Here is a 27,987-nt window from a genome sequence, read left to right on the forward strand (position 1 = left end):
AATAACAAAAAATGTTATTAGTCTGTTATTACAATAACAATGCAATAACAAAAAAAATCATAACAACGAATAACAAATCCTGTTATAAATAACATAAAATGTTATTGGCCTAGTATTTTCAAATATCAAAATATGTTATTTTATTAAATTATTTTATTTGTTATTTCAAAGTTATTTCCGTCTGCTCGGGGAGACATAGACGTTTTTGTTAAAACTTATCAGTTTCAGTTATTTTCTGCTTTCTGACTTTTGTTTTATTCAAAATAGTGATTATTCAGGATATAAATTTCACTACTTCTTACAAAATTTAAGATTTAACTAATACGTAAAGCATTATTAAAAAATGTGTTTTTACTTTAAAACAATCATGAAAATTACAGCAAAATTAAGCCATTTTTAAGAGTTATCTCTCATCATTCGAACTATTCAAGTTCAGTTGAAATCAATATTTCTTTTTTTTTATTCCAGAATTGTTTGCTTTTACTCCAGAAAAAGCATGCAAATTTCCACTTCCAGGACGGTTCCGCACTCGAGTGACAATTTGATTGGGATTGAACAGGGGCAGCGTTCACCAGCAGCAGCAGATAAAAGCTTATGAATGTGACAAGTACAACTTTCTCCCAGTTGAGAAAAAGCCAAACGTGGTGGAAGGGTGAAAGCTTTTGTTCTCTCTCTCTCTCCCAAAAGTGGAGGGGGTTGTTTTCCACTCGCTTTGAAGAAGAAGAAGCAACGCTGATGCAATTCCACCGAGGGGTGGAAAATTGGCACTGAATTCTGGGCAGCAACAGTTGGTGTGAAATGTTGTCACACAGTTTGTGGTGAATGAAAGAGGTGGTCATGGAATTTTTCGGTGGTCGAAAATTGTTTCCAAAATTTTGCTGCATGTCTGAACTAATATTTTTGTGTGAGAAAGTTTTGAACCAAAAAACACAACAAAACTCGTAACTAAATTAGGAGAGACTCTTTTGCCGTTCTGTTTCCACGCAAAACTTGCAGAATTGATATTGAAAAGTGGTCCAGCAGATGGTAAAGTTCCCACTCACAAACAACCATGCAAACGAGTGTGGGTTGAGGGGATGGGGGGAGGGTCAACCGGAAGGATCAACAACAGGGCAGAGTTTTCCAATTTACTGGCAAAGTTTGCTGTTTGTCACACCACTGCCCACAACTCACACACTCGCAGTGTCATTTGTTGTAGCATATTTTCAGGCGCTTCAATTAATATGTAGATTGGTGAGAGGGGGGGGGGGGGGGGAGCGGAGAGGAGGAAAAATAAAACTGAAAAAGTGGGAGGGTATTTTTGTGTACAGTTGACTATGTTGGTCCCATATGTTGGTTTTATGTAGGTTTTAACAAGTGTGTATTCCAGTCGTGTGGGCGTGTGTGTGTGTGGTGTCAATCAGGGGTTTTGCGACAACTTTCTGTTGAGTAGTTTCATAACTTTGGAATCACGTGCTTAATTTTATAAAAGCGTGTTGATGAAAGGCAGCCGTTTTCGATTCTACTGCTTCTGTACGACACTTGTGAAAATAGTTTTGCTTTCAGCACCCATTCTACGCCAGGGAAATTGAGGTAAACCATAATTTTACCCAAAAATAAATTAAAGAAACATTTACGAACACACATCGAGAGCGAGAGTAGGGGAAAGGAATAAACTCTTTTTCATTCTTAGTTTTCATTATTTACAAGCCCTCCAAGAGAAAGTCCTTTCCTAGCAAGAGTTGCGAATTTTCCGAAGTTGGCGAATTGCGGGTGAAACCGAGTACGAACAGAGCTACCAATCCGTTTTGTTGCACTTAAAACTGTGTGTTTGGTAAAGATCAACTAATTCTTAAAAAATTTCTGAATGTGGCAATTCCATTTTTTGTTTATTTTGCTTTATTAAATTTGCGTTCCAATTATTTTTTTCATGAATAATATTTTTCAAGTTTTTTTTTTGTGAAGTGAAAATGATTTTTTTTTATGTTTATTTTCTTTATCGAATTCAAATTAATTCGTTCCATTCTTTCAAAAAAAAAAAAAAAGAAAAAAAAAAAAACGTTCCCTATTAAACTCGAGTAACCCAACTTCAATGTGACAGAGTTAATCAAGGATTATCCATAAACTTATTTTAAAGGCATTTTTAATAAAAATTTCATAAGGCTAATGCAAATATTCATTAAATTTTTTGCTGCTCCAAGGGATGAAAAAAATCATCAAAAATTAAAAAAAGTGTATGAAATGTGTACATTTAAATCTGTAAATTAACCTCTTTTGATGTAATTTAATTAAACTTGCTTCGAAGAATCAAGGTTAAAAAGTTACAAATAATTTGAAACTACTTTAAACAATTCAAAATTTTATCAGAAATACAAAGTTAAAAAAGAAAACATCGAGGAATGGTAACAGACTTGTGCCAGAGTAGCTGTGTAATATTTCCTTTGGTGGAGTGTGAAATTACATATTTTTCCTGTAATTTCACATATTCCTCAAAAGCTATCAGCCCTGTGTGAAAAAAACAAGGTTGCGCCCTAATTTAAAAAAATTGCCGAATAACCTCAAAAAAGTAGTAAAAGTTTTTCATTAAATTTATAAACCTTTAAAAGTTTATAAAAACATAACTTTTTTTAACTGTTTATGTAAAATTAAATACTTTTTGTTATTTTTTGAAACATAAAAGAGCGTTTAAAATTTAAAAAAAATATAGGTAAATAGTAAAATAAAAAGTAAATCTTTTTCCTTGTTTAGCCTTTTTTACTGTAAATCGTACACAGTTAAAACAATTGTAATATTACATTCGAAAATGATGAGAAATTTTATGTTTACAAAATTGAGCAATATTACCTCTTAAAAATTGTAGGTACACAAGAAATTATAAAAATACCGGTTTTTTATGTTTAAAATTATGTTCTGACCAAATTGCAATGGAATTCTCCAGTCAAGTAATTTAATGTTGGGAAATAAAAATTTTTGTTTTTTCCTGAGTTTATGGTAAAATAACATTTTTTTATTGAAATAATTTTTAATTTTAAAATGTGTTAAAAATTCCTCTTTTCAGGTATGAATCCACTCTGAGAAAAAGTAATATTTTAGCTTTCAAATTGACATTATTTTTACTGTGTACCTTTTAATATCTTTTTCAAATTCATCGAAAAGAAGTATTTTTGTTCGCCAAACATACAAAAATGCTGAATACATTACGTTATTACTGAATGCCCTCTAGTTGTTTTTTTTTCGCTAAAATAATTATGATTTGAGTAAAAAATAAAAATAAAATTAAATATTAATAAATTAAAAAAAAATAAAAATATTCCCACTAATTAGCAAATTACTTTTGCATGCCTGAATATGACTCAAAATTAGTACTTGATTTTAGCCCCTAGAAATTGAACCCCAGGCAGGGTTGCCAGGTTGCCAGAAAAATCAGAGAATGCCAGATTTTTCAAGTGTCAGCCAGAACAAAGATCAACACCTAAATTCCCAATTTATATGGAAATTCCCCCTTTTTCTCGAGCTTGGGAGCTTAGGTGTTAATCATGATCTGAGCCAAATTTCGACAGATTTCTACAGACTTTCATTTCCCGTTGTTAAAATAGAGAATTTTGATTAAAAATTGATAAATTTTGTAAATATTTGTTCTAGTAAAAAGTTTAAATTCAACCTTTTTTGAGCTAGAAAATCCATAAACCATCTGAATTTATAAACTATTGAATCAATTTATATCCTCCTTCCCCTTATCCATCCAAATTTACAAATTTAAAGATCTCAAGATTTGTTCATTTGTTCATTTGTTCATTTGTTCATTTGTTCATTTGTTCATTTGTTCATTTGTTCATTTGTTCATTTGTTCATTTGTTCATTTGTTCATTTGTTCATTTGTTCATTTGTTCATTTGTTCATTTGTTCATTTGTTCATTTGTTCATTTGTTCATTTGTTCATTTGTTCATTTGTTCATTTGTTCATTTGTTCATTTGTTCATTTGTTCATTTGTTCATTCATTCAAGTTCTATTGAAATAAAAAAGGAATTTGTTTCAAATTTCATAGAGTTTTTCGTTTATTGGGATCGTATTTGAAAATGATTTTTGATTGCTGAAATAGTTTTTCTTTTGTATTGAAGCTTGTATTATTTAATTTCTCCATTCAATCGTTTACTAAAACACACATTTCTTCGCACAACCATTTTCGGTTTCCTTTTTTTGTGAGAGATGCAATCAGCGTTTGGAGCTTCGAATTTTCTCATTTTGTCGATTAAAATAACTTGATATCACTTTTCGTTTTGCCTCTTTTCTAAAATATACAATTTGGTTGTTTCTTTTTTTGTTGTCTTGGATTTGTTATCCTTCTTTTTGCGATATTCCATTTGTTTTTTTAAATGTAGTTTTTTTATTGATCATTTTTGCTTTATTTACAATCGTACAATATTTATAGGTGTTATATTCCATGTTGGTATTTTTGCTTTGCTTTTATCTCGATTCAATAACTGTACAATTTTCAATTAGTAATAAGCGTTTGATATTCGTTTTGTTTTTTTTTATTAAAAGAATTCATCATTGTATAAAAAATCTTTGCACTAGTCAAATTTGAAGGTAAAACTATCTCGCTGAACCGAAAGTTATCACTCTCTTGCTCTTTTTTTTGTTTTTGCTTTATTTCTTCTAATTAATTATCAACACCGATTTAACATGTAACGAGGGTGGTTTCGAAACTAAACCTAGTCAGCTCAGCCGCTTTTAAGTAAAACAATCAACTTTATAAAACAAAGTTTCTTTTTCCTCGCTCGCACCACAATCAATCCTCTCGCGCGTAGAATCCGGCGCTGTCACAATCTGCTTGGCTCGTACTAAATTCTCAATTCATGAAGTACAGAATTTTTCGACTTTTTTTTTAGCTAACCATCGAATCGAAGCGAAAAAGGCGGAAAAGGCAAAATTTGCGTGAGTCCCACGATTTATTTTCTTTTTTGTTTGTTTTTGTTTGTTATTTAGCTGTAGAATATTTGTTGTTGCTTGTTTTCTCTCTTAAATTTAGCTATTTTTGAGTTTCCGTTCCTTGGTGCTCTTGGTGGAGGGGCCGAGTGAGGTCCGGCGGAGGGCGGAAATGGCCGCACTCGGGGTCATCCCGGCCAGCGTAACGACGCTGGTGCTCGTGGTCAGCTGTTGCGGTTGTTGATGGGTGGCAGTTGTGGCAGATGAGGGCGCCGCGTCCAACGACGGTGCCGGCAACGACGACGAACCCATCGGCGGGGCTTGAGCAGGACCGGTTCCGTTGCTGGCGTGGCCGGTGCCGTTCGACTCCGCCGGTGGAGCCGCGACGATCAGCTCCTCTCAAACGGCTCCCACGGGGTCCTTGGTTTCTGGAAGCATGCCAATAGAAAGAAGAAAGAAGGACGGTTTTGAAAACGGGACGGTTCCGGGCAGGGTACGAAGTCTGAACACGAAATTCAACGTAAATTCACTACAACGAGAAACAGTCGCTTACCTTCTAAAAGTAATAAGGATAATTCAATTAAAATGTCTCGGGTACAATTTATTAAATTGCTTAATATTCAACCCCATCAAGCAGTTTTCCAAAAACTCAGTTATAAGGATAATTTCATTAGTGTACCCCCACCCCTTCTTCCAACCCAACTTGAACAAAAATCCTATCAAATTTCCCGCTACTCATTTTCTCGAGAAGAGGGCACCATATTTACATAATATCCATCCCCCCCGCTTCCTCCTCTCGGGCGGAGATGATGACATCTCAACAATGGTCGACGGAAATTTTCGCTCGCGCTGCGTCGTCGTCTTACGGAATTGATTAATTGATCCTTCTGAGGAAATCGCTGCTCTCGGTGCTGCTTGAAGGATGTTGAAAGTTGAAAGGGAAAAATTGGGAGGTTGACTGATGGAGGGATTTGAATTTTTGGCAGCAGCTTGCAGCATAGTAATAAGGTGGAGATTAACCCGTTGGGGATGTTAGTATGGATAGTAATTGGGTCAAAAACTAATTAAACTAACTAATTTGGCTACGCTCTTGCCATGGGCTAATTTGATCAAGATCTGCAATGTTGTTGAATTTAAAAATTGAAGTTAGGTTTTTTTTCCAAACAAATAATGTAAAAATTTATGGGAATTCATGCATTCTATTCACTTTTTTTTGCCGTTCTTAGAAAATAATTTGGTTTACAAAAAAATCATTTCTATTCGGTACTTTTTGTTTTATAAAACAAATTGGTTGAACGAATTCCATGAGATTTAATTTCTTTAAAACTTGAGCAATTCTTTGAAATTTTTTGAATCAAGACTAACATTGAAAAGGGCCAAACATTCAATATTACGTCCTTTTGAAATGTTAGTCTTGATTTAAAGAAATTGAAAATATTTTTTTCAAAAAGATCAGAAAATTTTAGGAATGTTTCATATTTTAACATTGAAAATCGGACCTTTAGTTGCTGAGATACATTAGAAAATAATGGGTTGTTTGGGTGAGACTTAGGAAACAAGAAATTTCCTGATTTTAAATCTGTGCATGGCAATATCTCAGCAACTTAGGGTCGTATCAACAAAGTTCAAAAAGCAAAATATAGAGAATTTTCCCAGCTTTTCAAAAATATTTTTTTCAAGAATGGGCAAACTTGGGCACTAATTTCCAAAAATTAATAACTGCGACTATTTTCAAAAAAGTTACCGAAAAATGGCTTTAACTTGAAAACGGTGCACTTTATCAAAATTTCACTTAAGTACTTTTTGATTGCAAATTAGATTTTACATCGAAAAATAAAGTTGAAATTTTTTTGCGACCAATATTTTGATTTAAAAAAAATCAGAATTAATTCATAAATTCATAACTCGGTCAAAGATTTTTTGTACATTCTGGAAATTTTTGAAAAGTTGGCATTTGAAGTCCCCTTAAACATATAAAAAAATAAAAAAAATCCTTCAAAAGATACAGATTTTTGACAATTTCACACATCATTTTTGTATGAACAGCTGCCAAATTTGTATGGAAAATTATATTGTCAAACTAATGATGGAAATGGTTTCTTTGGGCATACCGAAGGCACCATAAAAGTTTCAGCCAGATTGAAAAGTACACAAATCAAAATTAAAGAAAAAAGACCGATTTCGTAGGAATTGCTCATTTGTTTATTTTTTCAGATTTTTTAGGGGCAAACCAGGAAAAGGGTCAGCGAATATTTCTTAATAAATTTTGAAATATTCTTTTAGATTTATTTCACAAAAAGATAGTTACATGAAATATGTAAGCATTTAGCAATATTTTAGAAACATTTACAATACAATACAGTTTTCAAAAAAAAAATACAGAATCCTGCATTACCCACTCTTCTCGACCTAAATAAGTTATGTGATACGAATCAAAAATATCTTCAAGTATCATGTGAGTGACTTACAGATTGTTTTTATGCATTATAATTTAAACATAAATAATACATTTTTTTATACAAAAATGAAAAAAAATAAAAGAAATGTAGTAACATTCAAAAGTTTATTAATTTAATTAATTAACAAAAAAAATAAAAAATTGAATTGATCAAATTCAATTTGAATTTTGCATCTTTCAATAATTTAAATAAAAAATAATCAAGTTAATGCTCAAATTAATTTAATTGTATAGCATTTTTTTAACTATAAAATGCTGCGGTTTAGATTATTTCCTTTTCAAGGGAATATTTTTTAAAAAAATGTTTGTATTTTAAACAAAATAGTAATCCTCTATGTTTTCGCCGTCCGACTTTTTTTGTATCTTTTATATGAATCAATTTTTGTGTTTTAATTATTGAAATGATCATGAAACTTTGTCCATTATTTTTATAGAAAGTGCACAAAATTTCCATTTTTTTTCCTAATTTTGGTTGTACCGGGCAACAATCCAATTTTATAAGAAAATTGAATTGACCATTGTGGCAGCCGCTAGTTTTATTTTTTATTTTATTTTTTACTACTTTTTTACTACTTTTTTACTAAGTTTTATTTTTTACTTTGAAAATTAAATTAACGGTCCAGAGAAATTATACATTTTTATGCCATTTGTATTGAAAAAATAACAATAGACTGTTCATAAAAATATCATCTTAAAGATGCATTGGACTGAAAAAAATTATAAAATTTTGATTTTGCTTTAAAAATGATAGATTAAATTTTGATTGACATTTTTTCATTGTTGTTCCAAAAAATCATATCTCTTTTAAAAGATTTATGACCCAAAAATCAAAATTTTCTTAACTAGCCTATAATTTTTGTATGGTCCTCAGGATCATTTTCACATCATTAACAAAAAAAAATATTTTTCGAAAATTCAGGCCTAAAAGGGTTAAAAAAATCGATAGTTTGAAAACTACGTAATTTGGGAGTAATTTTTTGGAAATGAAAAATCAAATTAATAAATCAGGATTCTTTTTGCCGTGTGACTTTTTTTTCTCTCAAGTCTTTTATTTTTTAAAGGTTGTAAATGAATGAAAATAAACATTTTTATGAATGTTTCTATTTCTGTTGTGCGATTGACTCAGGACCACGAATTTGATAAAATCATCATCAAAAAATGGGATCGAAGGGGTTTCAAAATCTTTTGTGCTATTAAAAAAAAGTCTGATTCTACCAAAACTTTGGAAATTCAATTCAACGAAATATTTGAATTAGATGTTTACACTTTAACATTAAGAAATGACTTCGAGACATTGAGCCATTTTCTTTGAAGACATTTTGAATATTATTTTTGGGCTAAATTGACTATGGATTAGGGTGCCCAGAATATGAGACTTTTTTTTTCAAAACCTCGCTCCACAAGCTGAATATTGTTCTTTGACCTATTTTAGGACTCTGGGACAAATATGAGCAAAATCGGTCATCATTTATCCATTGATACTCGGAGGTGAAGTTTTTTATGGGAAAAATCGAAAAAATGAATGGAAAACCCAAGTTTCTTACGGTTTGGTCTGCACGGTATGCTACTTCCTCGATCCTGAAAAGTTAGAAGCGATTTAAAAAAGTCATTTTTGTATGAAAAACATTTTTTTCACTTTAGGATCGGGTATTAATGGGTTAATCTTAACCAATTTCGCTCAAAATTTACACAGATGCTTTAAATAACCCAAAAAACAGTTTTCCGCTTGTAGAGCAGGGGGTCATTTTTTTCTGGGCACCCTACTATGGATGCATTTTTATGCAGTTTTTAATTTTGTTCTTTGGCATTTAAGATTTTAAATATCGATATTATACTTGAGCAGTCAATTAATTCAATCAATCTTATTTTTTTAATGCTTAGTTTCTGACTCTTCAGTGAAATCAGTCTACGTCATCTCAGCCACAAGCTACCAACAACCGATTTCCCCAGCATAAATTATTCATAAACTCACCACCTTCCCTCCACTCTGGCCGCAAGCAGCGTGAGATGTATTAACTTATTAAACAATCGTCCTTGCTGCTGCTGCTGCTTCATCATCCTTCCCAAAGTGGCGCCAAATTAGAATATGACTTGCTTGGCACAAGGCATTTAGTCTGGCACGCCATGAAGTGGAAAAGTTTCGCGCGGTGGGCCATCTGCTGCCAACTTCCAACTTTACGGGATGCAACTCATCGTGAAAATGTGCTTGAAACAACACTGCAAAACTGTACTGTTCGGTACTACTGTAAAACTGTAATTACTCCGACAATGGCCGGCTCGACTCTCCCAGGGGGGGAAGGAAACCATTCGTAGCAAATGATTTCAGTCTAGAGGCCGGCTAAAACGAGAAAGTTTTGCCCTGCACCGCTGTTTCCAATTAAACAGTGGGACTGCTGAAACTGGAGGAAATATGAAAAAGCTACCTCGCCGTGTGATGACCATCATAAAATCACTGGACAAAGCTCGGACCAAAGCTCTTAAAAAAGCGTAAAAATCGTCATTTTGCTGAGGAGCCGGCATGCAAAGCCACAATCATCATAAACTGAAAATCTCTTTGTGTTTCTACACGTTGAAGTTTAGTGGAGCATTGTCCGGGAAGAAAAAATCTCGTCTCGAGGTACTTCTGTCGAGGACAGCATCCAAGAAACCACAAGGGGAGGGGAGACCGCACAAAGGCAGCGCTAAAGATACAAAATACTAATGATTAAAGGCATAAAATATGAATGCATAAAAAGTAACTGGCCGCCTTTTATCTTCAAAGAGATTTTTGTGTGCTGCACAAATGGGAGTACACTCAATTGTATTTCTAAATAAAATATAAGATTTTTTTTTTAGCAATTTTGAACCTTTTGAAAAAAAAATAAGATTGAAATATGTTTGTACCCCATGACATTGGATTTTGGTTTCCAAATTTATTAAATTCAATTTTGGCGTATTTTAAACTACTGAGATCATTCTTGAACATATATCTTTGAATTTGTGTATCTTTTCTTTTATTCTCCTCGCAACAAAACAGCTCTGCATGCTTTCAGAGTCATAAAGCTTTTGGTTTACCACCCACAGCCAAACGCCCTCCACCCTTCCTTCAGTACGAGACAAAATGCATGTGGTGGGTGTGTGCGGTCAGGACCTCCCACCGGTTGGCTGTCAGTGTGTGACAGGGATTCACCATCCTCAGCCCTTTTAGCGGGAAATTTAGTAACGCTGAAACAATCTTGTTTCAGTCTCATGTTCAACCTGCTTACTGCACAGAGGGTTGAAACGGATATAAAAATGGAGGTGTTCTGATGTTTTATTTTATCTATTCTTGTATCTGAGAATAGCAGAAGATAGATATTTTAAATTAATAAGTCTTTGAACAACAGTTTAAACTTGGCCAATTGACGAAAGAGTATATTTTTGGCTGTAACAAATATTTTAAGATTTGCCTTCCTTTTGAAAAAAAAAATCTCAAAAATCTGTACATACTATGTTATTTATTTTCCTTTTAAAGTTTCTGACATTTAAATTTATAATTTGTTTGCCTTTCTGACATTTAAATTTTATAAATTTATTCGTTCAAAATACAGCGAGGCCAAAAGAGACAAATGATCTTTTTTTTAATCAATCAGTAAAGCACCAGCATTTTACCAGGCTCATCTTATAGTATAGAACACTCTTCTTGAAAGTTAAGCAGAAGAATCACCCATTTTTTTTTTGATTTACATGAGGCTTTGTTTAAAAATTCCTTATGTGTAATGACCAGTTAGTTTTCCCACGTTATTCTCAGTACAATTTTTCGGACTGGTCATGAGCTAAAATCATATTTAAAAAATCGGGTGTTGAGTTTGATCCAAAAAATACAGTCCAGACTCGATAATCCAAAGCCTCGATTATCCAAGGTTTGGATATCCGAAGTTCGATTATCCGAAGGTTTGTATGGGACCTAGGATAATCCAACCATGATTTTTTTTGTATTTTTTATTTTCTTACTTTAAACATCAAATCCGAGTTCTGCGACCCCATTGCAGTCAAATTTGAATGGTTGATTGCCATAACAATTACAAAACGTATTTTTTTCAATACTTCATCATCGCCATTTTGGCCGCCATCATGGATTTAAAAATTCTAAATCACTTTAGAGTAGTTTACTAGTTATAAAATCAAAAATAAGACAACAACAAAAAAAAACGTGATTTGATTATCCGAAATGAAATTTTGCCAAGGCCTTCGGATAATCGAATCTGGACTGTACTTCTATTTAGCAATTCTATGAGATTTCGGTCATTCGATCTTTTTTGTATTTTTTAATCCAGCTGAAACTTTTTAGGTGCCTTTGGTATGCCCAAAGAAGCCATTTTGCGTCATTAGTTTGTCCGTATAATTTTACATACAAACTTGGTAGCTGTCCATACAAAAATGATGTTTAGAAAATTCAAAAATCTGTTTGAAGGAATTCTTTGATCGATTTGGTGTCTTGGGCAAGGTTGTAGGTTGGTTGGATTAGGGCTACACCGAAGAAAAAACTTATACACGGTAAAAACAAATTTGGTGATTTTTTATTTAACTTTTTGTCAATAAAACTCGATTTGCAAAAAAAAATCATTTTTAATATGTTTTAGGGGACATCAAATGGCAACTTTTCAGAAATTTCCAGAACGGGTAAGAAATCTTTGACCGAGTTATGAGAATTTTTGAATCAATACTCAAAAAAAATAAAAATAATATTAGTCGCTAACATTCTTCAACTTCATTTTTCTAAGTAAAATCGAATTTACAATTCAAAAACAAGTTAGTGAAATTTCGATAAAATACACCGTATTCAAGTTATAGCCAATTTTAGGTAACTTTTTTGAAAATAGTCGAAGTTATTCAATTTTTAAAATAAGTGTCCATGTTTGCCCACTTTTGAAAAAAAATATTTTTCGAAAAGCTGAGAAAAAATCTCTATATTTTGCTTTTTTGAACTTTGCTGATACGACCCTTAGTGGCTGAGATATTGCCATGCAAAGATTTAGAAACAGGTTAATTGAAGTTATCTAAGTCTCAAACAAACCACCATTTTCTGATGTCAGCATCTCAGCAACTAATGGTCCAATTTTAAATGTTTAAATATGAAACATTCGTGAAATTTTCCGATCTTTTTGAAAACAATATTTTCATTTTTTTAAATTAATATTGAATAATATTTTTTAGCCTTTTTGAAATGTCAATCTTGATTTATTTTTTTTTAATTTTGTTTTCGAAAAGATCGAAAAATTTCACGGCAGTTTCATATTTTAACAAAATTTCTTCAAAAGATACAGATTTTCAATTTTCATAAATCATTTTTGTATGGACAGCTGCCAAAATTGTATTTAAAATTTATATGGACAAACTAATGATTCAAAATTGCTTTTTTAAGCATACCAAAGGCACCAAAAAAGTTTCAGCCGGATTTTAAAATTTTAAAATTAAACTTAAAAAAATGAATTCGTAGAAAATTGCTCTATTAACAAAACAGAAAAATTCACAAAAAAAATCATTTGTTATCGAGCCAATTTTTGCGAAAATTTCATCAGAGAAGAATATTTTTTCACATAATTAACTTTCTAAGACGCTGTATCTTGGCAATCAGATGACCGATCAATAAAGTTCAAAAACGAAAATTGTAAAAAAAATCTTTCAGGGTTGCTTTTCTGAATAAATTCATATGAAAATGATGCATTAGGAAATTTAATTGAAATTTTTTATAGGTCAAATAATTGTAGGAGAAAGTGGGGCAAGTGTAACAAGCTAAGGAAATGCTCGTTATAACCCATTAAAAACGTTAAAAAATCTGTCGGATTTTTTTATAATCGTCTTATTCCAGGTTTTGACTAAGACTTTGAAAGATCAAGTTTTAAAAAATTCCTGTTTTTTAATGTAAAAAATGATTTTAAAATTTTTGATTTTCCGTACGTTCTACTCAAGTGGGACAAGACGAACAACCCGTTTGGGCAAGAGGAACAATGAATGAAACAACATGTTAATTTGCTAACAATTGAACTGTTATCACTAAGATACATCAGATTTGAATGTATTGGAAACGTTTCTTTCATTTTTAGATTAAATAATAATATTTTACTAAAAAATTTATCGTTTTTAGGAAAAAAAATTACTTAGATCATAAACAGTAAATTTTCATAATATCACTTTATTTTATATGGACAATTTTCTTTAACAATTGTTTATCAGTTTTTAAGTACTTTTATGTATTTATTTCCCAATAAAATGTGTTGTTGCAGCAATTCGTATTTTTCCCATACTAAAAATCCATATGGTACACTTGCCCCACCTGAACAAGATTTTTTAAAAGCTCTCAACAGAAATAACTAAAAGTTAAATCATACTTTATGATAGGCGCAGGTCATTGGTAGGGACACTACTGATCTAGGAAAAATTGCATTTTGATAAAATGAGCCTTAAAACGAACCCTAAGCCTTATTTTGTACTTTCCAAATATTATAAGAAAACAAAGGGTTTGAAAAAAACTTCATTAAATCTTATGCTCCGTGGCGTTTACGTCGTTTTGGCGGTTATTTGGTAGTAGAATCAGCTAATTGCATTGTTGGCAACAATTCCTCATACTGTAAATAATCAAAATTGTAAAAATTACGGCCGTACGAACGATTCTTCCTCTTACCCCACCTTCCCCTATAGGGTTGAAAAGATTCATCGATTACTCATCCAACGATAGGTCACATAATGTATCCGGACATCTGAATAACTAACATATGTCTTACAAAAATTCATCCTTTACAATCACAAACAAATGCCAAAATCATTTTGAAGCATTACTTTTGAAGTACCGTAAACTGGGGTGACTTTGATAGCCCGGGGTGACTTTGATAGGTTTTTCAAATGCCCATCAAATTAGTATCTAAACATTTTTGAGAATTTTAAGTAAGGGATAGCTTATTATCGAACATATATGCAAAAATGTGACTGTTCAAAATTCAAAATTCTATCAATGTCACCCCGGGCTATCAAATTCACCCCAGTTTACGGTACTTTACTAAACGTTTTAAGACGGATCAAATGAGACCAACTCTTCCAAATCGGTTAAGCCAGTGCCGATATAATCGAAAGACATTTTTTTTGGTGGGTCTAGAAGGTCTAATAAGGAAATTAATTTTTCGAGTGATTTTACAGCCTTTCCTCGGTGAGGCAAAAATGTTATTTGGTAACCCTGGTGCACAATCACTTTTAATTATGAAAGCATATTTCGGAGTAATAAACACAATTTATCATCCTTAAGCGTCTTCACAAATTTATCTCCTCGCCATCCTCCTCATCCCCAAACTTGATTCCATTTCAACCTCGCCCAAACAAATTCATTTCCCTAAAGAAAAAACCACTCGCGATAGCGAAATAAAAAGTTCGCGAAAAGCTCGAATCTGTTGCACTTCTGCCGACTTTTCCTGACCACCTCGAGAAAAGAAGTCAAACCGACGGAGCGGTCTAGTGGCAGACAGACACCGACCGAACGAACAACCAGCTCAGCCAAATTAGCATAATTTATGCAAAATGTTTGTTTTCGATTTGCATAGTTTAAGTGTGGGAAGAGGGAGGAGAAGAAGCAAGCTTTCAAGGCGGCACGTGACAAGCGTTCGTTAGAGAGCGGCCAAAGTTTGCTAGATTTGAAGGATTTCGGCCTTTTCGAGTTGGCTCGTCGTCGATTTTTCCTTTCTGCATGGGGAGAGAAGGAGCAAAGGCCAGAGGGCTGTTTGTTTGGAAAATGATCGAAGGAGGAGGAGTGTTTGCGAATCGACTCTTCCTCAACTTGTTAGAACTATTGCCCGGGTAGCACTATAGGTAGCACTATGGTAGCCTTATAGTAGTAGTACTATCACTCTTGTTGATTGATGAAAGGGACCATAAATAATCCCTTCATCAACGAGGAGTTGGGGTGTTGATGACACTCTCCTTTGCACTCTCGTTCCACAAAATTCTGCTGTTCGAGAAGCTGTTTGAACAGGACTCGGATGTCCTGCCTGATGAACGAGGGCTGCAAAATTTCCGATCTAACTTCCGCCCTCGTGTTCGAGAAGCTGCAGACTGATGGCAATCGATCGTTCTGGAAAACTTTTACTACGGACGTGCTAACGGGAGAGCACATGATTTGCAGAGCCATTAAAAGGGATGAGTTTAATTACTCTGGTCACCGAGAGCAAATCCGTAATGGACGAGCTCATCATTTCGTTTGGAGCGATTTCAACTGGAAAATCTACTGATTGAGTTCAAACAGGGTTCAGATTGGGTTTGATCTGGCGAAGGTTAATCAACTTTCTAACATAGTTTTTTTTTTCAGTGATTTTTTTTTTCGTTTCATGTTCAAATGAAAAATGTTAAACCATAGTTCATTGAAAAGTTGTAAAGTTGCCTATCATCTTGCATTTTTAAAGTTATTAATTGAGTAGTGAAATCTAAAATAATTGCTTAGTAAGGCCGTTGCAAATATTTTTTAAAGTTTATGTCCCTCGACTCTGACCAAAGTCGAGCGGGGGGCAAAAAAAATAAAAAAGTATAAAAATTGAAATTACGAGCCCTGGTTTCAACATTTCAATGAAAAAAGTGTTTTAAAATGCAATATACACCTGTCCAGTTGTTTTGCCACATTTGTTTCCAAAATATCTAAGTATTGACAAAAATTTTATTTTTTGCTAAAAATAAAATTTTTGCTGTGCTTTACATTGAAATTTCATAAAAATTCAAAACATTTTTAAACAAGCCCAAACATGCTAAATATGATTATCAATGCAGAAAAATGCATTTTAGATTGTTTTCAGTTGATTAGACTTCTATTTTCATGGAAATTTTGAAGTTTTCTTGTAAAATAATTTTTTGCCCCCTGTTTTTTCAGACCAATTTTGAAGGGGGGGGGGGGGGGGGGGCGACATTAACTTTGAAAAATATTTGCAACGGCCTAAAAAGTAAAGTCAAAACTAACAAAAATAAGAAAAATACAAACGTTCTGCAAACACCTATGCTTCAATTTTAAGGAGAGAAGTAAAAGTCAATGATGAGAAGTAAAGTATAAAACTGTGAAAACTAATATTCAAATTCAATCGTTTTTTAAAATGATTTTCACAGTTTGTTCCCAACCTATTTATTGTACGATGGTTCATGGTCGAGGAAGTTGATTTTTGATAGCAACTGACTTAAAACAAATAGATTTATTTTTGTTACTGCAGAAAAATCAGATTTTTTAAATTTCGTATATCCTGAGATTTTTAATTTAATTTGTCCAATTTTTCTTAGAATTTCTTTAAAATTGTTTGTGTTTCGATTTAGTATTTCTCTAGACGTCAAAAAATAACCAGTTTTGGAACATTTTCGATTTTTGATAAATGTTTGTATGGAACAGTAATGACATTTTCAATCGAGAGCTCTTCAAATTTTATTTTCAAACATCAAAAAATCTTCAGTTTTTTCACTATTTGATGTGTTTTCGTGGATAAAAAAAAGCATTTTTTTAGCTATGGGAAAAAATGGACGTTTTGTTTTTCGTTAGGTTATAAATAAAAACAAAGTTATTTCTGGAAAATAACGAAAATTCATTTAAAAAAATAATTTAAAATCATTTTTGCATGAAAAATTAAATCAAAAAGTACTTTTGTAATTTTTTGGTACATTGCACCGTTTTCGAAACAAAGCCATTCTAAGGTTAAACATTTATTAAAAATTAAGGTCCTCGTTCAACTCTGAAAAAGGTGGTTTGAGAGTCCGTGAAAAATGGACATGCGTTGTGTGCCCCAGTATTAAGGAATGTCAATTAGAAATTGTTTTTTTTCATGATTTTTAAACACTTCAAAACAGAACTCGTTTTAAAAACAAATTCCTTAAGTAAGCACGTAACAATCATCAGCAAAATTTACACTAGCACAAGTAACATCAAACACTGAAAACTGTAGAAAATTCTTAGGACCAACAAACCATAAAAATACCTGTCGTAAAAAAGTGATGATATTTTTTTATCGCAATAGAGAGAGATACACAACAATATCAGGTAGCGCGTAATAAAAAGATATGAAAAGGTGTAATACATCAGACTACATTTCAACAGGACGCAAAAGCACAGAACCGGAAGTGAAAGCTTCAGAAAGGGTGGCCTCAGCAAGTTGAGAGAAAGAGTTTATTTACCTGCAGTTTCGTGCGGTGAGTTCAGTTCATTCCATGATGAGGTTTTCGGTGAGACCAGTCGTAAATGACACAATCACGATTCCGTCGTTGTTCGTAGGTATTTGTGCGCGCACGTAGCACCCATTAAGAGGATTTTGATCAATTTTCCAAAAAGCATTTTAAGTCGTGGGGGTGCATGACATCATGGTTCCAGAACGTCCCAGAACGTCCCCGTTGGTGGCCATCAATTTCCATTAAATTTGAGAAGAGGTTGATGCTGAACGTCCAGAAGGTCGGGAGAGGCAGAGGCAGAGGCAGAACAGAGAGAGCATAGAGCAAAAGGCAACCAAACTGAACAGAAAGCTTGAAGAAGGTGCCCATTTGCGGTTGACGTTGACAGCGAAAGACCTACAGATTATCGTCCCATCATGCTGGAGAGAGAGAGAGAGAGACGGGACGAGGGCGATTTTGTGATTGTTTGATTTTTCGAAACGGCAATCGATGGTGATTGAAGCGAGTGTTGTTTTTTTTGGTGTGTGAGTGTGTGTCAGTGTCGGGAATCAAACCGAGAAGTAGAGAGAAAAAGAGAAAACACGTTGGGAAGGGTAATAAGAAAGAGAAATGAGAAAAAAAAATTAGGAAAAGGGAAAAAGCACTCTTTAGAAAGTAAGCGTTTCTACTATTCAACAAAATTCTAACTACCAGCATTAGAAGAATACTTGGGGGCATTGGTGCACATTTGGAACTAAATTTCAATCTGATATGCTTGCAATTTTGATCAAAAGACAGACCTAAACAAAAAAAAAATAATTTTCGATTTTAATTAGCCCCCTAGCCCCCTAAAACATTTTTGCATCGGCAAATGTTTGGTATAAGCACTCACTTGAACTTTAATAAAATCTATTTTCAGGACATTGAATTATACATTTTTAATTTTCTACAACATTAATTTGATGACAGTTGAATGATAAATTGCCAAGATATAAATATTTGAAATAAGAGCAATTCTCTACGAAATCAGCCGATTTCGAACTTTTTTATTTTTTTTTATTTTTTGATTTAGATTAAACTTTGTGGGGCCCTTCCCTATGACCAAAGAAGCCATTTTGTGTCATTGGTTCACCCATATAAGTCTCCACACAATTTTGGTAGCTGTGAAAATCTGTAACTTTTGAAGAAATTTTCTGATCAATTCCAATTTTTTTATTACTTTTTTTTCACAAAAACTAAATTTTACAAAATCAGTAATTTTTTTTTTGATTTTCGAGATTATTTAAATATGATTTAGGGGTCCAAAACCCGCCACTTTTGAGCTATGGTCAAAAATCATGTCGCCCAGTTAAGGTTTTTTTTTTGAAACATTGTGATTCTAGTAAAAAATTAAATTTTGTATTTATTTTTTTGACCTCACTTTTAAAGGTAAAATTGAATTTTCAATCGAAAAGTACTTATACTTTACAATTTTTTTGATAAAGTGTGCCGTTTTGTTGATATAGCCACCGTAAGTTTGATTACAGCGAAATTTTTGCAGTTTTTAATTTTTTTCAAATAGTGACCATTTCTAAAATTATGTTTATTTGCAAATTTCAGTAAAATTGCTATAAAATTGTCTAAGAGGCATTGAAGATTAGACCTCTGGTTGCTGAGATACAGTGAATCAAGACTAAAATCTTGAAAGGGCATAATATTGAATTTTCTAGAAAAACGTTGAGAAACTTAACAGTTCGAAAAATTTGCAAAAGAAAAGTTTGCAAAATTTCAAGCTAAAAATCGTTTGGTACTACTCACTTTAATCAATAAATATAGTCAAGAAAATTTCAGGAGTGATTGGAAATTATCTTTTAAGTGAAATTGATAAACTTTCAAAAACATGAAATTGTGAGATTTTTTACATGTATTGTAACCTTATACGGCGGTGAAAAATATTGTACCTACTGGAGTTATGAAGCTTTGAAAAATATGTTTTTTTTTGTAAAATATCGAATAAAAGTTCAGAAAAAAGATGCAAAATCTAATTTAAATACCATTGCGAAACTAATTTAGGAATGCCGTGGAAATTTTCCCTCATCCCCTTTAAAAAGTGGAGCATCAATTCGTCCCGTCTTCAAATCTCTCTCCTTGTTCCTGGTTCGCGATGGAAATGAAAGCGGCCGACAATGGATGGCTGCCATGACGGTGAGTATTTGGTTCAGGAGGAGTTGGCTCTGTTCTTATTAATCAATTCCTATGCAACTTGGGATTTGACAAACATCACATCAAACAGCGAAATTTAGTCTACAATCCGCTAGAATCACCTTCTCCAAGCGATGCGAAGATAAAGAATGTAATTTGCAATGACTCAACTATTTTTGTTTCAAGTTGTAAGAATTTTTGTGTAAAATTTTCATTATTATGTTTTTTTTTTTGCAATTAGAAAGTATTTTTATAAAGGAAAAGCAACTTTGCAGAAAATTGTCCGAAAAGCTGAGAAAATTTTCCTAAAAATTTTATTTTAAGACTATGATGAACGGGCAGTTGGTTGCTGAGATGGCATCATAATGTTTTAAAATTATGAATTCTAGATTAAATTTTCAAAACAACCTATCCCTCATGGGTTTCCTATGCAGATAGGACCTTTTGAAAATTTAATCTAGAATTTTTTTTTTCAGTGTCACCTAATATGGCCTTTTTTTCATTTTGAGATATCTCTTCAATAAAATAAAATTTTGCTTCAAAAAATAAATTTTAAAATGTTGTATTAACATTTTAATGCAATTTATTTTCTAAAAAGCCTCATTTTTTCAAAAATCAATGCACTTGTATTTGGTTTTGCAATATAAATAGCTCAAAAGGGATGGCCTATTTTGTTTCCCTTAAACTTTTTTTTAAAAAGACCTATTTTAAGAATTTTATTTAGGCAAAAAAAATATATAAATCAAAAATTGAAATAACTTGCCATGGTTTTATCGTTTCAATGAAAAAAGTGTTGTATTATGCATTGTACATCAGTACACTTGTAATTTGAAGTCAAAAATTCTTTGATTTGACGAAAACAACATTCTACGCAAAAAAAATATCGGAAATTTACAAAACTTCAAAACGTTTTTTAACTGTTTCAATTATACTCAAAGTGATTATCAACGCAGAGAACTGCATTTCAAATCGAATTCAAATACATGTGTAATTTCATAATTTTTTTAACTTTTTTGAAATAAAATTGTTTTGCCCCCTGATTAAACAAATTTTATTAAAATAATCAGTGTTTTTTTAGATAAAAAAAAACCTTTTTGGAATTCCGCTGTGAAACTGTCAACTTTTCCTGTCCTTCTGGAGAAACGAAACGGCCTACATTTTCCCTACGAAAAATAACAGATTTGAAATGATTACCTTTCAATACCAGTGCTGAAAAGTCCTTCTTTTCAGCACTGAAATGGGTCATAAAATTCCATTCAAAAAGCGTGTTTCAGAATTGAAAAAAAAAAGTTGTAAGCTCGTTGCAAAAATTATTTTTTTCAGCACTCGTCGTTGTTTTCCAATTCGGTAAACCTCGTTGGATAAATGTGCTGAAAAAATCTTGTTTTGGAAACTTGTTGCATAAACTGCTATTTTTAAACCACAATTAAACCCTGTCTCCCTCACAGAATCAGTTGCAAATGCATCCTTTTTGTAAATTTGATTGAATGCTGCTGAATTCATACAAAATCCTTTAAAAAACTAGCTTTTTCCAAATAAATCCGCTAGAGATCAAAAGTCAAGGCCTTTGACATTTTTTGAAGTAAACGGAAATTCAACTTATTTTAGCATCATCCAAAATTGTTTGTCTACGCATCTTTTGAAAAACTCCATCAAACTTAATTACCTTCAAAACAGACATATGGGACCTGAAGCTGGATTAAATGGCACTGGTCAGGACAAAATTGGTTAAGCCAGTTCCGAGAAAATTGAGTGATAAATTTATTATTTAAGAAGTTTATTTTTGAGTGATTTTATAGCCTTTCTTCAGTGAGGTTAGGAAGGCGAAAAAAAAATATAGAAAATTCTGTGAAAAGTGTAAAATACAAGATTATCTTGCTGATCAAAATTGCAAGCATTTGAAGTTGGTTCCAATATCCATTCCAACAGAAGCACAAGGGTTCATCAACTTAAAGCCAGAAACTAAAACAAAAGAAAAAGCCACAAGTGAAAAGCTAACAATCTCGGGATATTTCTCTCAGCAGTGCAGCTTACCCATCTTTGGCAGGATGACGTCCTTGGTGATGGTGCGGTTGGCGTTCATGCGGCGGATGGTTTGATCCATGCTTCCGGTGCTGGGCGCGTTGGAAGAGGGAAGCTTGCCGGATCCGGCGTTGACGCACTGCCCCGGACCGCCTTGACCTTCGAACGAGAAATATGGTTATTGATCTTTGCGGGGTTCAGCGGGGGGTGGTTGCGACACTCACCTGGCACCCTCCGTGGCTGGGTCAACTCGATGGGGCAGACCCGGCGCCGTCGCTTGGGCAGTTTCGCCCGCGCCTGGGTGTGCGAGTAGTACATCGTAAAGTTGCTCACGATGACGGGCACGGGCAGGGCAATCGTCAACACACCGGCCAACGCGCACAACGCTCCCACGAACATCCCGATGTAGGTCTTGGGGGTCATGTCCCCGTAGCCCACGGTGGTCATCGTGACCAGCGCCCACCACAGCCCCAACGGGATGCTGTTGAAGTCGTTGTGCGGGTTGATTTGTATCCGCTCGGCGTAGTACACCAAGCTGGCGAATATCACGATGCCGAGCACCAGGAAGAACACCAGCAGGGTCAACTCCTTGGCCGAGGCGCGAAACGTCTGGATGAGGATCTTTAGCCCGGACGAGTGTCGCGTCAGCTTGAACAACCGCATGATACGGATGATGGAGAAGAACTCGAGGATGTCGGCGTTCTCCAGGTGGGACGCGAACCGCTGCAGGATCAGATCGATGAAGAAGCTGAGCGTCGCGATGTAGTCGATGATATTCACAGATGAGGTGATGAACCGCAGCTTGCTCGGCGACGAGATGAACCGCACCTGGGGTTGGGTTGGGAGGATTTGGTAAATTAATAATGTGTTTTCAAAAGGAACTGTGATACAAACTTGTTCTAAGCATAGTTTTAACCTCGAATTAAATATTATTTTGGACCCAATTTTCAATTTAAAAAATCCGATTCGGTGACCGTACCGATTCAAATCCAATACGACCTTTTGCGACCCACCCGGGAGCAAAAAAACTCATAAAGCATTCATTTCAATCCCATAGTAAATATTTGATTATTTATAGTTTGGTTCGAACACGGTCGGTCAGTCAGTGGGACAGCAAACAAAAAAAACACAACTTTTTGCTTCCATCGTTTTTCGGCCTGACTGCGTACCCGCGCGCGCAATATCATCATCCTCCCCAAAAACCTTTGAATATAAAACGGCGAAGGCTCAAGCCTAACAAGCAAAAAACCAAAATTCGAGACCCAACCCAGCAAATAGAAGGCTCGTCGCGGAAGCTCCCCCAGCTTGGCCGTACGGCCAAAATGGCAAACAAATCGGTCGAACGAGAAAAAAGCTCCAGAAAATCCTATTTGTAGGACTCGGAGGAAAAACACAACATCAAAAGCCGGATCGAAACCGATTTGAATGCGTGCTTCGCGAGTGTGTTTGTGTGTGTTTGGGGATTCGTTATTTAGGGTCTCTCGGCGCCGGGCAGAGCTTTCGAAGGTCAACCGGCAAAAGCTTCTCCGACGAGGAATAAATCAAAGGCCAAAGCCAACGCAAATAGCGGGGAAAAATCCCCATGATGACTGCCGGGAAAAAGTCAACCCCGGTCGGAAAAAGTCGACGACGATTTGGCAAGTTTCTGAGACAGGGTCGGTCGGGTCCAAATTAAATTACCATGATTTCGAACGTAAACCAAGCGTTGCAGACACACTCGATGTAGAAGAACGCGACGTGGGCGTTCGTTTGCGTTTTGTCAAGCACCCAGGACGTGTTCTGGCTCGCCGTCTTGACCGTGATGTTCCGGATGTACGGCACCCGCATGTCCGGGTGCGTCTTCAGGCAGAATGATATGATCGATACGCAGATGAAGAATACTGATATGATGCCGATTATCTGTAGAGGTAAAGAAAGAGAAAAAGGAGCAATTAGTTCAAGTTAAATGTAAATAATATTAAAAGCGAAGACGCATGGCAATGTGTATTTTCCAGGTTTTAAATTGTTTGTTTAATGCAGTGTTCTTCATTCAGATATTTTTTCTGATTTCTTTTTCGCTCTAGATTAAGTCGATTGTGTTCAATGTACAGAGTTAAATGAAAAATTTTCATATTCAAAATAACTATAATCATAAAAATTCTCGTGATTTTGGTAGGCTACGTCTAGGTCGACGAATAATAGATTGGTTCCATTTAGAAATCACTAACATGCTTGTCAATTTGTATGTATTGTAGTATTTAGTTAAAGGCTTACATGCAGCTTAATCTGGCTTCTAAGTGTTGATATGAGCAATCATTTTAATATTTTTTCTAAACTCTGTAATTAAGGCATCATGTTTAAAATTTCATGTATTAAAATAGCATTTTATGGTTAATGCCTTAATAGTTACCAAATGCAATTAATAAAATTTTCATCACCGCCAATACGGTCACCATCATGGATTTAAAAATTATTAAATATTTTAGAGTAGTCAAGGGATCAAAGTTGAATTTTTCAATCAATCAATGCGACAAAGATTTTTTTTTTCGACTATACGAAGATTCGATTGTCCGATGTGGATTTTTTCCGAGGCCTTTGGATAATCGATTTTGGACTGTAGCAATAAGGCTTGCACTCAAAATGTTAGATTTTTGTATAATTTTTTCTTAAATTTTAATATAGCTTTAAAATACTTACGAATCTATCATTGACACCAGTATAAATTTAACAAATTAAAACTAAATCTTTTATGGAAAAAATGCAATTGAAATATAATGATTTCATTGAAAAATCTTTGCAATGGATTTAAGACAAAAGGTCGAAGGACACAAGATCGAATGGACAAAAGGTCGAAAGTGGACAAAAGGTTAAATCGGCAAAACGCAAGCAAGTTTCTATCAACAGTTTTACAAAACCGTTATTTAAATAGTGAAAATACGAAAATGTTATGGAATTAGGAGCGAGTTTTCCCCAGTCAGACACTTCCAAAATATTTTTTTTCTGTTTATTTAGACTTTTAAAAATATTTTGTGAGTTTTTTCATTCATTCATTTTAGTTTTTTACGACTGAATATTTTTGCATCGTTTTTTTAAGACTGACTGCTAAAATATTTTTGCAAGTTTTTTCATTCTTCTAAATGAAATTAGTCTTGATGGTTGTAAAATGCTTTTTTTTCATTCTTTTAAAACAATCTATTTTTGATTCTTGTTAAAAATCTTTCAAACGTGTGCAGTTCCTAAAAAAATCGTTCTTCTTTAATGATTGTTTCCATACTTTATAAAAAAGTATTCATGCTATTGTAATATTTTTGTTAGTTTTATAAACTTTCAAAGATAATTTTAAGCGTTTTTTTCTGTTTCCAAAAATAACCTAATCTTAATTGTCAATTTATTTTTGCGAAATTGGCTTTTCTTTAAAAAAAACTTTTCATGTTTCAACCATATTGTTCTTTTTTACTTTCAAAAACAACCTATTCTTCATGGTTGTAATATTTATGTGAGTTTTTTTTTCTATACTTTCAAATATGAACAAGTTTGACATTTCCATTTTTACTAGGCCTTTGCAAATATTTTTCAAAGTTTATGTCGCCCCCCCCCCCCCCCTAACCCAAAAAAAATATTTTCCCAAAAACTTCAAAATTTCCATGAAAATAGAAGTCTGATCAACTGAAAACAATCTAAAACGATTTTTCTGCATGTTTAGCATGTTTGGGCTTGTTTAAAAATGTTTAGAATTTTTATATAATTGCAATGTACAGCACCGCAAAAATTTTATTTTTCGTAAAAAATAATGTTTTTGTCAAAACTTAGTTTTTTTGGAAACTAATGATGGCAAAACAACTGGACAGGTGTATAATGCATTTGAAAACACTTTTTTAATTAAAATGTTGAAACCATGGCTCGTAACTGATTTTTTTTTATTAAGCACAATTTTTTTTTATTTTGGACACAAAAAGACATTGTACAATTGTTTCTAAATAGCGAACATATTTTTTTTGCAATGATTTTTTTTCTTAATAATTAATTTCGAGGGTAGGGGAATATACTATTGAGGAATAATAAACATTTTTTTTAAGTGCTTGGCCTTTTGTAACACTTTTTGTTAGAAAAAGTTTTTAAATTTAGTCTGTGATGGAGTTTAAAAATATTTGCAAATCCTTAAAACTCTAACTATACAATATGAAACAAAAACCAAGTCAATCATTAAAATTATCTTTATGCAATTAATTGTTTTGTTACAAAAAACAAAAACAAAAGATGAAAAAAAAAATGCTGTACAAAATAGTTTAACATCATGACTGACATTTTTTAAACTCAAACCTTTATCCTTTAAAAGCAAAATAAAAAATCAAGAGTCCAAATGGAAAATAAATCAAAACAGACAAAACCATTTTCTTGAAAACATGTAATACTAATCACAAATGATAGATGATAAGTTTAACACAAATACCTAGTAAACAAAAAAACGTATCGGAACAATACAATATTAAACTAGGTAAGGCTACAAAATAATCATTATATATTTTTTTTAAATTGCTGAAATGGATTTATTTTAAATCAATTATGGTGGCTTAAATTTTGTTAATTTTATGTATTATGTAATGTATGAGAACTAGGGTCTGGTTTTATCCACCGCACAAAACGGCAAAGGGTTTAATTTGCCTCAATTCCCCATTTCTTAACAATTTTTCTTGAAAATCGCTCTGTATTCAGAAAGGAGGCTTTATGTGGCCATCCAAAATGCACTTAACTTATATGAAAATGTCCTAGGAATCCAGTAAAAATAGGCAATTGCACAGCAAAATCATCTTGGGCCCATTTAACCCCGATTCTCCAATTCAAGCATTTTAGGACCTTTTTAAAATGTTAGGTCAAATTTTAAAAATCTCAATATATTTTTATCGGGAAGATTAGACAATTTTTCATTACAATAACTTTTTGCACTTGATAATTTGATGATTTTTTCTGACATAAAAGACGTCTGTTTCCCGGATGTTATATTACCATGATTTTTTTTTATTTTGTACATAAATTGTATGATTTAGAAATATATCATTAAATATCTCTGTCCAATAAATTGTGCCCCAGATTTGTATTAGAATAAAAATGAATTCAAAATCCATCGTTCACTCACACTCGTTCAAATTATTAAATAATTAAACATTCGTGAAACTTTCGTAAACGGAAATGAGAAAGATATGTTCTTTCAGGTCAATAAGAGTTATTATATACTGGCAGTTCATCAAACTTCATTTTCCGAATATTCAGACAATTGCAACAAGACATTTTTGTACAATATAAATAAGCTCAAATTAAAGTTACAACTAAATGAACACTCGTAATGTTTAAATATCGAGAAAAGGAACAAATGTATCAATCTTCTATTTTGATATCATTTCTGAACGTTTAAAGAAAATAATGATTTCCTGATATATTTTTTAAGATGCCTGCATTTTAATTTATTGTCAAATCTTATTTCAACTGTAAAATAACAAATCTGTACAGAGCACTACATAATTGTTTCCTGTAAAGCGACAAACTACCGGGCAAAACCACCTCCTAATTGCTAACAATATCGTTTCCCATCAATAAATCACGATTCAGCCGATCCAATCTTTGGCGCGGCGAATGAAAAACTTAAAATCTGAATAATTGAATAACTTTGATACTTGGCAAGCACGTTCGGCACGACCGCTTCTTCATCTATATCGCGGGTTAGGAACTACTCTTCCAAGTTTCAAGCGAAGAAGGAGGTCAAGCCAACTTTTGTATCTCAACGCAGCCAAAGATATTGTGCCTGCTAGAAATGAGGCAAATCCCTCTTTCCAGAACGAATGGCAAAGTTTCTCATCTTTCGGTCGTTTCAGATAGTCAGTGATGGCAAATTTCAACAAAATTTTACAACGGATGTCCTATTTCTGTAAATATTATTTTGTTGAGGAATGGAGTTAAGAAATGAATAACGATTTATTGTCAAGAAAATATTGAATTTTCTTCACATGCCTGACTGGATTCCACCGAGGACGTTTGACGATATGCTCCGGTGACGTATTTGGCAATATATTTTATTTCCCTTCCCATCCCATCTCAAGATCCCTTCAATTTCCCTGATGGGAAAGTTTCACCGGTGACGTAAACCTCGAGAATCCTTCTTTTCGGGCACTTCGAGGACGTCGATTCTTCCGCCAATCGATTTCTTCCTTCAGCAACTGACAGAATAATGATAGCTCTCCCTCTCTACTCTTCACAGTCAACCGTTCTTGAAAACGCAAAACAAAGCACTCAAGAACAAAAGCTTCTTCTGTGGCCCCCTAAAGCAGGTCAGGAA

The 27,987-nt window shown here is 33.4% G+C and overlaps 1 protein-coding gene across 4 annotated transcripts in view; it reads right to left on the minus strand.

Moving 5' to 3' along the window:
- Positions 1 to 5,162: 5,162 nt before the first annotated feature.
- The window catches only part of LOC120417731 (potassium voltage-gated channel protein Shaw-like), a 225,162-nt gene continuing 202,337 nt past the window's right edge, over positions 5,163 to 27,987 (minus strand). For 3 of the 4 annotated variants that reach the window (XM_039579888.1, XM_052707324.1, XM_052707323.1), the window contains 4 exons: positions 23,361 to 23,579; positions 21,905 to 22,508; positions 21,693 to 21,839; positions 5,163 to 5,334 (listed from right to left, as the gene is read on the minus strand). In XM_039579888.1, the coding sequence (XP_039435822.1) occupies positions 5,306 to 5,334; positions 21,693 to 21,839; positions 21,905 to 22,508; positions 23,361 to 23,579 (999 nt within the window). In that variant the 3' untranslated portion in view covers positions 5,163 to 5,305. Of the gene's footprint in view, positions 5,335 to 17,507; positions 17,918 to 21,692; positions 21,840 to 21,904; positions 22,509 to 23,360; positions 23,580 to 27,987 lie in introns of all 4 variants that reach the window. The other variant, XR_005605501.2, reaches the window with a different exon arrangement.

The sequence above is a fragment of the Culex pipiens genome, chromosome 2 (genome assembly GCF_016801865.2).
Source record: "Culex pipiens pallens isolate TS chromosome 2, TS_CPP_V2, whole genome shotgun sequence".
Taxonomy (NCBI): Eukaryota; Metazoa; Arthropoda; class Insecta; order Diptera; family Culicidae; genus Culex; species Culex pipiens.